General features: G+C 44.3%; 1 protein-coding gene across 1 annotated transcript in view; it reads left to right on the top strand.

Moving 5' to 3' along the window:
* The window catches only part of LOC308149722 (transmembrane protease serine 6-like), a 14,652-nt gene extending 12,451 nt beyond the window's left edge, over positions 1–2,201 (top strand). Inside the window, exon 13 of the mRNA XM_080522619.1 lies at positions 1,204–2,201. Coding sequence (XP_080378745.1) covers positions 1,204–1,368 — 165 coding nt within the window. The 3' untranslated portion in view covers positions 1,369–2,201. The remainder of the gene's footprint in view (positions 1–1,203) is intronic.
* The last annotated feature ends 10,299 nt before the right edge of the window (positions 2,202–12,500 follow it).

The following is a 12,500-nucleotide window of genomic DNA, read 5'->3' as shown; positions in this document are numbered from 1 at the left end:
GGGAGGGGAAGTGGGGGGAGGAGAGGGGGGGGCATGTATATATTTTTTACAGTTTAGCTAAATGATTAACGCGATTAATTTGGTTAACGCGTTAATGCTCGCGGTTAATCTGGTAACCTTAACATTAACATTAATTAATCGTTAATTAATCATATTACAAAGTTCTACTGACATGCGTGGCCAATGGTGGGTCGCCGAAGCCTATAGCCCATGTCTGGTATTGTGTAGTGTGTGTGTGTGTGTGTGTCTGGTGGTGTGTAGTGTGTGTATGTATGTAACCAACATCCACTCTTCAGAACTTTGGTGTGTGTCATGGATGAAGCTGGTGTTTTAAATGTTATGATATGGATTACTATGAAGTATTCGAATCGAAACTTCTATTCATCCATGCATGCATGACTTTACTTCATAACATATTTCGAACTGTGATCAGGCTGTAATGTAGCCTAAATCACGGCAACATGTTATTCCAAATTTGCATTCTAAAGGAAGATTAATTGGCAGGATAGGAAGCGTGCAATTGGCAGGAATGTCCACCAGAGCTGTTGCCGTGAATTGAATGTTCATTTCTCCACCATAAGCCGTCTCCAAAGTTGTTTCCGAGAATTGGAATTGGAATTGGAAACGCCTTTGGAGACGGCTTATGGTAGCTCTGGTGGACATGGAGTCAGCATTTGTACACTCAACAATGTACAATTGTACACTCCCTGAAAAAACCTACGACATCTGTGGCATTGTGCTGTGTGATAAAACACATTTTAGAGTGGCCTTTTATTGTGACCAGCCTAAGGCACATCTGTGCAGTAATCCTGCTGTCTAATCAGCATCTGGATATGCCACACCTGTCAGGTGGATGGATTATCTCGGCAAAGGGGAAGGGCTCACTAACACAGGTTTTAAACACATTTGTGAACACAATTTCACAATAGAAAAAGTCTTAGGTCTTTGATTTCAACTTGTGAAAAAAATTGGAGCTAAAACAAAAATGTTGCATTTGTATTTCGATTTTTGGTTCAGTGTACATCCCTCTCTCTCTCTCTCTCTCTCTCTCTCTCTCTCTCTCTCTCTCTCTCTCTCTTCCAACCATCTCTATGCCCCCTCTTTTCATTTACCCCTATCCCTCCCACACACACACACACACACACACACACACACACACTCACACACACACACACACACACACACACACACACCCTCTCTCAGGGGGACTCCGGGGGTCCGTTGGTGTGTCAGGAGCCGTCTGGTCGCTGGTTCCTGGCGGGCGTGGTCAGCTGGGGGAGGGGGTGTGGCCGGGCCGACTACTACGGGGTCTACACCCGCGTCACCAAACTCACCGGCTGGATCAAGGAGCTCATCTCTGCTCCCTAGTCTTCATCATCATCATCATCATCATAATCATCATCATCATTAACATCATCATCATCAGTGTCATCATCAGCATCATCATCGTCATCATCATGCTCATGACGTCATAATATGATTTTTGTGTCGGACCCCAGGAAGACTAGCTAATGTCATGGCATTAGCTAATGGGGATCCTAATAAACAAACAAACAATCATCATCATCGTCAGTGTTATCATCGTCATCATCATCATCGTCATCATCGTCATCATCATCATCGTCATCATCATCATCATCAGTGTCATCATCATCATCATCGTCATCATCATCATCATCATCATCATAAACTATGATCAAACAGTAAATGCATGTTCAGCTCTATCTAAGTCCTGGGTACTTGTACCAGTGTATTTGGTGGTAGAGTTTCACATTTGAACGTTTTCCGTGAACAACTTCCATGTGTGTCCAGCTGCTAGTTATTGGTAGAAGTGGACGTGCACAATTCTGGCAACTATGGAAATGTTATTTCCCTTTCATCAGCCTCATGACACGGAACGTTCCTGGTAGCGATCCCTCTGTCCCTGACTCATCATGTTTGATCAATAAAACACGAGTGAGAGGTTCATTGGTTCATTGGTTCATTCGATCCTTCTCCTTGTTTATAAAGCTCTCACTGGCACAGCACCAGAATATTTGAAATACCTTTTTGCTAGCATATCCGCCCAATAGAGCTCTCAGGTCTTCTGATGTACAAAAGAAGAGATTTGGTGAGGCTGCATTCTCATTTTATGCACCCAGATTGTGGAATGCACTGCTAGTTTACATCAGGGATGCAACCTCAGCATAATATGTTCAAGTCAAGACTAAAAACTCACCTTTGAGTAAATAATTGAATGATGATTATATAATGATTGGAGCACTTTGAGCTGCAACGTTTGCAGGAAAAGCGCTATCCAAATAAAAGGTTATTATAATTATTATTATTATTGGAGTGTTCAATCATTAACTTTGTTAATTGTTTCAGTATCAGCATGATGTCGCAGGCTATTCTTATCTCAAACAGGATCTTACCTTCAGGCTGCTTGTACAGCAGACGGCACCTGGGATGAAGTGCTTTCCTCTCACCCTCCTCCCTCTCACCTTCTTGTTCTCTCTTCTCTCTCTCTCTCTCTCTCTTTTCTATCTCTTTTCTCCCTCTCCCTCTCCCTCTACCTCTCTCTCTCTACCTCTATCTCTCTCTTTCTCTCTCTCTCTCTCTCCCTCTCTCTCTCTCTACCTCTATTTATGTACAGTTCTATAACAATGACAAATAAAGTCTATCTATCTATCTATCTATCTATCTATCTATCTATCTATCTATCTATCTATCTATTTTGCACCGATCACTGTTTATTTTAATTCTCGAATTGCTATGAGAGAATAATAGTATACTTTTATACTTCAGCTCCTACATGAACTAAGAAGGACACGTAACTTAGATGAACACTAACACTATGCTCTAGTCCAGTGGTTCCCAACCGGGGGTACGCGGACCCCTAGGGGTACGTGAGGGGATTGCAGGGGGTACGTGGAAAGATTTGGAATTATAATTTATTTCCCTTTCCCAAAAAATAATAAAATATAGCCGTTTCATAAACCTGTTGTTAAAATGGTACGCTGCAACTTAAGTTCCTCCCCGACAGGTGATGACTGTAACACAAGTGGTAGTCACGTCACATTTAAATCACGTTCATTTACGTTTATTTACGCGCGCACGTCAGCTAGGCCTGTCAGTATACCGCAAAGATGGACAGATGGCTAAAACGACCAGCTGTAACGGTCAGATCAGAGGCAGATCAGACGGTCAGATCAGAGGCAGATCAGACGGTCAGATCAGAGAAAAAAAGAAAAAAAGGACCCCGCTATTATTTGGAAACATATGTTTTGTGGGGATTTACATGTACATCGGCTGATCCACCACAGCCACAGTGCTTTTTCTGCGGCGAAGTCCTGGCTAATAATTCAATGAAGCCAGCCCATTTACAGCGACACCAGAGCACCAAACACCTAGCAACTGTTGGTAAAACTGACGACTTTTTCAAGCGAAAACTGTCAGAGTTCAAGTCAAGTCAGGCTACACTGAAAAAAGCGGCAAGTGTGTCAAGCAAAGCACTGGAGGCGTCCTATGCTGTTTCATTACTAGTGGCTAAGTCAAAAACCCCACATTCAATCGCCGAAGATCTGATTTTGCCTGCCGCTATGTTTTTGGCTAAAACTATGCTGGACAAGAAAGCAGCTGACGCGCTCAAGTTGGTACCATTATCAAACAATACCGTCTCCCGTCGGATTGATGATATGTCCATAAATATTGTCGGACAAGTGGTGGATAAAATGAAGCAAGCAGGTCAGTTCGCTTTGCAATTAGATGAAATGACCGACGTTAGTGGGGAGGCTCAGCTGCTGGCTTTTGTGCGTTATAAAGAAGAGTCGGACATAAATGAGCATATCTTGTTTTGCAAGACGCTGCCAGGAAAGACAACTGGCGAGGAAATATTTCTGATTATTGACAGCTTCTTCAAAGACAACGATCTGGAGTGGAAATCCTGCAGTCACATCTGTACCGATGGAGCGGCAGCAATGACGGGTAAGGTGGGTGGGCTGCTTGAGCGTGTGATGAAGGTGAACCCCGAAATTAAGTGGATGCACTGTATTATTCACCGGGAGGCACTCGCCAGCAAAAGGATGAGCCCCGAGTTAAGTGCAGTTATGGATGACGCAGTTAAGGTGATTAACTTCATTCAGTCCCGGCCAATGAACCACAGACTGTTTCAAACTCTTTGTCATGGCAGCGGGTCAGAGCATGAGCAGCTACTGCTTCACACAGACGTTCGCTGGCTGTCTCGTGGCAAAACGCTGCTGCGGCTCTATGAATTGCGCATCGAGGTGTTTGCTTTCCTGACAGAAAACGACCACCCTCTTGCAGCCCTGTTTGAGGATGCAGTGTGGGTTGCCCAGCTGGCATATCTTGCTGATGTCTTCACTAAGCTGAATGAGCTCAACCTTTCACTTCAGGGCAAGTACTCACACATCCTTAACATGTATGACAAAGTGAATGGATTCATAAAGAAGGTTAAATTATGGGAGAGGAAATGTAAGGATGGAGATGTGAGCTGTTTCCCACTGCTTGATGGCCATCTCGCCACCACTGATGCTGACAGAGGTCCTGTGGTGAAAATAGTTAAAGCACATCTGTCCAAACTTGACACTGACTTCAACCAGTACTTTCATGACATTGAAACAAAGTCAGAAAAACTGGACTGGGTGAGGAACCCATTCAGAGTGAATGACAGGAGCAGCAGCAGCCTTCCTGCAAGCCTGCAGGAAAATCTGATGGACATGTCCTCTGATCGTGGGTTGAAGATGGCACATGCTGACAAGTCATTGACAGAGTTTTGGTGTGATGTTGAAAAGGAATATCCAGTGCTGGGAAAGTGTGCATTGAATGAACTTTTGCCTTTTGGATCTACATATATGTGTGAAGTGACCTTCTCAGCTTTGACCCACATCAAAACCAAGCCAAGGAACAGACTGAGTGTGGAGAGCAGCCTGGTGACTGCTGTTGCCACACTGCCTCCAGAACTGTCAAAGCTTATAAAAGAGAAGCAACCTCAAGTGTCTCATTAAAGCTCAACTGATGAAAAAAAGAATTGCAACTGCTACTGGGTGAGTCTATTTTTCACAATGGTGTAAATATCTATGTATTAAAGGGGAGTGGTTCAAATGATTTCATTAATAATCAGTAGAGTTAGATAAGAAGTTTAAGTGTGTGTGTGTGTGTGTGTGTGTGTGTGTGTGTGTGTGTGTGTGTGTGTGTGTGTGTGTGTGTGTGTGTGTGTGTGTGGATAGTTGGGGGTGTGGGTGGCTGTATTGCAAGTGCAACTGACACTTGTGATGATATTCTGGTTCAATTAGCTCTTGTCCCCTTGTGATTTGTGATAATCACAATGTCTTGAATGTGTTCTCTCTCTCTCTGTGTGTGTGTGTGTGTGTGTGTGTGTGTGTTTTATCCTGTCTCATCTTGTCTGTTTCCTCTCCCCATCAGTCAAGACTCTGGGATGAGAAAATGATGACATCACTGCACCTCAGACAGAAGCCAAAGAGGAGCAGGAGAAAGGGAAAAGAAACAGATATCAAATCAAATTCATTATTATTTATTATTTATTTGTCTATTTTCAGTGAGTGTGTGGGCATGTGGTAACAATTAACCATTGAGGTGGCCAGGTGGCACATGTATTGGCCAATTAGCTCATGTAGTCTAATTTTGAATGGCAATGTTTTGAAATGGCAAACATGTGACTTTATGTCAGATTGTTGTGTGCAGAAAACCGTGTTCAGTGCATTTAAAAAGTGCCATTTTGAATAGCAAAATGTGTGTAAAGCAGAAAATGTGTTTAGAGTTTTGGAGACATGAGAAGAGGTTTTGCTCTCTGTGTGTCAGTAATAAATGTTATATTTGCAAGTTAGAGTTTAATTGATTTTTTTGGGAAATAATCAACACGCATGAGTGAGGGGGTACTTCTGGCATGGCAAAACAGCTCAAGGGGTACACAAGACAAAAAAGGTTGGGAACCACTGCTCTAGTCTACCATCTGAACCACAAAAACGTTGTCAGAAGTGGGGTTCGAACCCACGCCTCCAGTCTCAAATACTTGCCCGCGACCAACTTTTGAGACTGGCGCCTTTTTTATTTTATTTTTATTTTGTATCCCCCCGATACAATTGTGGGGGGATTTTAAGTTGGTGCCGGAGGCCGAAGACTGGCGCCTTAGACCTCTCGGCCATCCCGACAATTGTAAATCAATTAAAGAACTGAGCTGAATAAGACAGTAAACCTTTACTGTCACACCAGACAGACACGATAATACAACAGCTGTATACACTTGCTATACGTGTAATTACCTGAATATATCTGGTAAATTATATGTTCTGCCCCCGTCAGTCCGCAGCAGTCTCTCTCTCTCTCTCTCTCTCTCTCTCTCTCTCTCTCTCTCTCTCTCTCTCTCTCTCTCTCTCTCTCTCTCTCTCTCTCTCTCTCTCTCTCTCTCTCTCTCTCTCTCTCTCTCTCTCTCCTACACGGTGCGCGGTTGTTCAGAGAGCCGTGCTGCTTTTACCATATTGTTTTTATTGAGCTTTTTAAATCTAACCGATCTAAAAGTTCGTTTAAACTTGAAATGCCAGCCGCCAAGAAGACCTCCTTGTGTCTGCCGGAAGATGTCAGGAGAAGGTAAGGTGGTGGTACACTCTGCTAAAACAGCGTTTCAACACTGTCATATGTTCCCTCGGCTAGGTTAGCTTAGCAACACGCTGCGTTCAATTAGACACGTTCTCTTTGTCCTGTCAGCTAGCCCAACATGCATTGTTGGGTTTTATTTTCATTGCGTCACACGATCTACCAATACCATTACACGTTCTCGCATACAATGTTTTTGTATTCTTGCGATAATAAAGCTGCGGTTTCCTTTGCCAGTTGCGAGTAGACAGCTAGCGACGTTACTGGCTAGCGGCTAGCCTGATGCGCAGCTAGCTGCTAGCCAATCATCCTGTAGCGTTAGCTTAGCTAGCTAGCTAGCTGGGTGAGATATGGCTGGAGGAGATTTGGCGCCAAAGGAAATAAGCTTTGTGTCAGCTGTTGCTAATGTAATTAATGTAATGTAATGTAATGTAATTTTGTATGGCTAATGTCAACATCCATATCGCCAACAGGCTAGCTATAGCTTGATTTGTGTTCTAATGTCGCGATGTAGGCTTTTTGTAGATTGAACAGCATGACTCAAGCCAGTATGTACAGTCAATCATTATATTCACTAGCTAATCACCAGCCATGTGATATGAAAGCTAATGTCAAATCACTACCACCACCTGAGTTGTAGCAAAGTATTCGACAAGACGTGGTTATCATGTATACGGGCATTTGTCTGAACGTTTGGTAGTGCTATATATTTTGGAGGTAGATGGATGGATGGACGGACATGTCATTTTAAGATAGACATTTGTTTTACACATAGCTACTTTTTTCATAGCTACAAACTGCAGGTGTTAAGGAAGGATGACGATGGTTTCTCAGATGAGGTGAGTAAGAGAGCACCCTGAAATGCACTAACACTTCACTGAATGTCATACAGTCATGCCTTTAATCTGCTATATTTTAGGAGCGCGTGATTTTAGGAGCGTGCGACTTCCTGCATGCAGATGCTCAGGACCAACTTAGCAGCCTAGAGGAAAAGATGAAGAGTTCAGAGCTCTCAGAGGTAAGTGAATGGGTTCCTGTGAATCCTCCCAGTCCACACTTTGATGTGTAGGCGGCGTACAGGGATGAGGTAGAGCAACTGAGCAAGCTGTGCAAGGTTAACAACCTGCTGCTAAACAAGTCAAAGACCCAGGAATTCATCGTAGACTTCAGGAGGAAAAAGTCCGAGATCCAGCCCCTGCTCATCGACGGAGAGAGCGTGGAGAGAGTCTCAACCCTCCGATTCCTGGGACACAACATGCGGGATGACCTGGCCTGGAAGGACAACACAAAAGGCACCATCAAGAGGGCACAACAGCGGCTATACACCCTGAGATGCCTCAGGAAAGAACACAACAAGCAGGAGATACTGGTGGCCTTCTACCACGGCGCAGTGGAGAGCATCCTCACCTTCGGCATCTGCAACTGGTTCCACAGCTGCACAACAGCGGAGAGGAACGCGCTACAGAGAGTCGTGAGAACAGCACAGAAGATCACCGGCGCCCCCCTCCCCTCTCTGGAAGAGCTGTACAACACACGCTGTCTCAGGAAGGCCTCCAAGATCTCCAGGGACCCGACCCACCCTGGGCACGTACACTTTGTCAAGCTGCCCTCGAACAGGAGGTACAGGACCCCGGCCGCTAAGACAAACAGACTGAAGGACTGCTTCTACCACAGGGCCGTCAAGGCCCTGAACACGGAAAAGGCCTAAGTTCTGGGCCCAGGACAGTCCGGACGGATTGTATGGCAGCTAGTGCTGAGGCACAAACATGTACATTTTCAAGCCTGCAAACTGTGACACTTTAAAATAATGTGAAAAAATACTTTTGTGCAATATGACAACCCTAGTTGACTATCTGTGCAGTATAGTACAGTGGATTGTGTACATAGCCTTTATTGATGTAAACCAGCTCCTTACCTTCTTGTGATTTTATGCTTTTATGCTTTTTCTAAAATGTGTCTTTTTTTTCCCCTTTCCTAACACCAGGGGAGCCACCCCTCCTAAATTTCGTTGTTTGGTACTTGTACTGTAGCAATGACAAATAAAGTCCATTCCATTCATTCCATTCCATTCCATTCCATTCTAGATACCTTCCCAGCCAGCCAGCCAGCAAACCAGCCAGCCCCTCGCCGTAACAGAAAGCCAGCCAGCCAGCCAGGCCAACACCATGACGATGGAAGGCGAGCCAGCTGGCCCTTCAACTGTCCTCACTCGCCCCTCATCAATGAAGCGGAAGAGGGGGTCAATGGATGAGGAGGATTTGGATGCCTTGCGGGCTAAGATTTACAAGGCTAAATTAATAAAAATTGAGGAAGAGACACTAAAAATTATAGTTGAGAAGGAGACATTTGTATTAGAAAAGATTAAGATAAAATTGGAGATTTTAAAATTAAGAAAATAATTAGAGTCAAGCGGCTTCCTAAAGCGGCCTCCGAAAGTTGAAAGTTGAAAGTTGAAAAGTTAAATGTAGTAGTAAATGTAGCCATGTTTTATTTTATTATAATGGCCTACTAACAGTTTTTATAATGGCCTAATAATAATCATTTATTGTTGCAGCAAAACAAATTATACAATATGTTAATATGAAATAAATAATTGTAATTGTTATAACTACGGCTCATGTGTCTTTTTTATTGTACAAACTATGTAGAAATGCAGAAACTGAACTGAACTGACTCTCTGTCTTCCATAGGCTGGTTTTCCTCACATCTTAACCTATCCTTGTAGGCTACAACAGTTCACACAAAATATGTGTTCGTAATGTACTGTCGCACTGTAGCTCCCTGTACATCTGCATGTTGGCCCTCTGGCTGGTTCTCTCCTTCTGGTTCCTCAGGTTCCTCATAGGGCACCTGCCACCTCATGGCCATGTTGTGCAGCATAACGCATGCCCCGGCGACCACTGCTGCCCTGTCAGGGTCCATTGTGATGCCTATCAAACAATGAATGAATGAATGAATGAATGAATGGACTTCACATATTCACAGGCTACACTCTCAGTCAAAATGTTAGAAGAGGCAACTGTATACTTTTTAAAATTATTTTACAAAAATGTTCCTCAGGTGGAATATTATGTTTGGTGAGGAGGGAATATTATAAGAAGTGCGAAGGTCATTTGGATTGGGAACCAATCATGTAGGCTACAAAAAAATAATCATTTATTGTTGCAGCAAAACAAATTATACAATATGTTAATATGAAATAAATAATTGTAATTGTTATAACTACGGCTCATGTGTCTTTTTTATTGTACAAACTATGTAGAAATGCAGAAACTGAACTGAACTGACTCTCTGTCTTCCATAGGCTGGTTTTCCTCACATCTTAACCTATCCTTGTAGGCTACAACAGTTCACACAAAATATGTGTTCGTAATGTACTGTCGCACTGTAGCTCCCTGTACATCTGCATGTTGGCCCTCTGGCTGGTTCTCTCCTTCTGGTTCCTCAGGTTCCTCATAGGGCACCTGCCACCTCATGGCCATGTTGTGCAGCATAACGCATGCCCCGGCGACCACTGCTGCCCTGTCAGGGTCCATTGTGATGCCTATCAAACAATGAATGAATGAATGAATGGACTTCACATATTCACAGGCTACACTCTCAGTCAAAATGTTAGAAGAGGCAACTGTATACTTTTTAAAATTATTTTACAAAAATGTTCCTCAGGTGGAATATGATGTTTGGTGAGGAGGGAATATTATAAGAAGTGCGAAGGTCATTTGGATTGGGAACCAATCATGTAGGCTACAAAAAAATTTAGGCTTATAAAACATATTTTGGCTCATAACATTAATAAATGCTTGCCTTTGTGTAGGCAAGCCCATCTTTTCTTCAGCACACCGATGCATCGCTCAATTATGTTCCGGGTCTTGCAGTGGGCGCGGTTGAACCTTTCTTGAGCCTCGTTGACCGGGTTCAGGTCTATCTCCTATCTCTCCCCCCTCTCTATCTTTATCTCCTTTCTCTCTCTATCTCTCCCCCTACCTCTATCTCCTATCTCTCTCTCCCCCTCTCTCTCTCTCTCCCCCTCTCTATCTTTATCTCCTTTCTCTCTCTCTCTCTCTCACTCTCTCTCTCCCTCTCTCTCTCCCCCCTCTCTATTTTTATCTTCTTTCTCTCTCTCTCTCTCTCTCTCTCTCTCTCTCTCTCTCTCTCTCTCTCTCTCTCTCTCTCTCTCTCTCCCTCGCTCTCTCTCTCTCTCTCTCTCTCTCTCTCTCTCTCTCTCTGTGTCCTGATGACCATTAAGTCACATCATAAGTCATATCTCATTATCATGATACGTATCATAACTCTATGCCTCTGTGTTCAATTGTAGGGATTTATTCTATGACAACGATCAGTGGTTTAGTGTTGTACACTTTTATGAGCGATTGCAAACCTAAACCAGAGCTGTTTCTCAGATGCCTGATTAAAAACGTCTTGTCAAGGAGAACAGATGGCGAACCCAAATGCTGGCGAAGTGATGGACGGCTGCCATTTTGTTGCTCCTGTGTTTGTGTTTTTAGATGAACAACAAAAAGAAAGGGTTATAATAACAGATGGGGTTGATTTTTAAAGTAAAGCCGCAAGAATCGGGGATACATCTGTTGTGATGCAGGATGAATCACAATATTTATACAGAAGACGTGGAAATTATAATGTCATCGTGAACCGTTAAGCAGAGCCAATATGTTTTTTGTTATTTTCTTGTAACGCTGAAAGGCGCTATATCAATTTTAAGTTATTATTTCGATTATTATTATTAACGTTTTTAAAACGGTTCCACTGGACAAAGCAGAGTCGCCTGCCTGCCTGCCTGCTTGTCTGTCTGTCTGTTTGTCTGTCTGTCTGTCTGTCTGTCTGTCTGCCTGTCTGCCTGCCTGCTTGTCTGTTTGTCTGTCTGCCTGCCTGCCTGCTTGTCTGTCTGTCTGTCTGTCTGCCTCCTGGACCCCCACCAATCCAGCTTTAAGCCTGGGCACTCCACTAAGACTGCTCTCCTTGCTGTCACGGAGGCCCTTCCTACCTGACTAAATGCTCCTACCAGGTGACTTGGAGAAGATCGTTGTCTTCTCCACGAACCCTCACCACTGGGGTACCCCAGGGCTCTGTTTTAATGCCCTTACTGTTCTCCCTCTATACCAAGTCTCTTGGCTCGGTAATCTCCTCACATGGGTTCTCCTACCACAGCTATGCAGACGACACTCAACCTTTCCTGTCTTCCCCCTCCCTCCGACCTACATGTGGCAACACGTGTCTCTGCGTGTCTCGCTGACATGTCTACATGCCCAGAGTTCTCAACTGTGATGGAGAAGTCTTGGAGATGGCAGGGTTTCCCAGGGAGGAAAAGTAGCTCATACTCTTCCTCCCTCGGAAAGCTTGCCCTCTCCAAGACTTCTCCATCACAGTTGAGAACTCTACTGTGACCTCCTCCCAGACAACCAAGAACCTTGGAGTGATCCTGCCACCTATCCTGTGTGGAGAACATCGCAGCGACAGCATGCTCCTGCAGATTCTTCCTCTACAACATCAGAAGGATACGTCCGTTCCTCACCAGAGAAGCAGCTCAACTCTTGACCCAGTCACTGGTCATCTCCCGCCTTGACTTCTGCAACGCACTCCTGGCCGGACTCCTCGCCTCCGCCATCAAACCTCTGCAACTCATCCAGAATGCTGCCGCCCGTCTGGTTTTCAACCTCCCCAAATTCTCTCTCTCATGTTACCCCCTCCTTTGCACCCTTCACTGGTTCCCGATAGCAGCTCGCATCAGATTCAAGACCCTGGTTCTGGCCTACCGGGAGGCAAAATGGACAGCCCCTGCCCCGGCTGTCAGAACTACAGAGTCACTCCCCATCTTCCGTCGGAGACTGAAGACCTCCATCTCTTCAGGTTACACCTTAACTGCTCCTCCT

This window comes from Nansenia antarctica, assembly GCF_963989245.1.
Source record: "Nansenia antarctica genome assembly, chromosome: 2".
Lineage (NCBI taxonomy): Eukaryota > Metazoa > Chordata > Actinopteri > Argentiniformes > Microstomatidae > Nansenia > Nansenia antarctica.
Note: the sequence above shows the minus strand (reverse complement) of the source record. Positions and strands in the feature narration are given on the sequence as shown.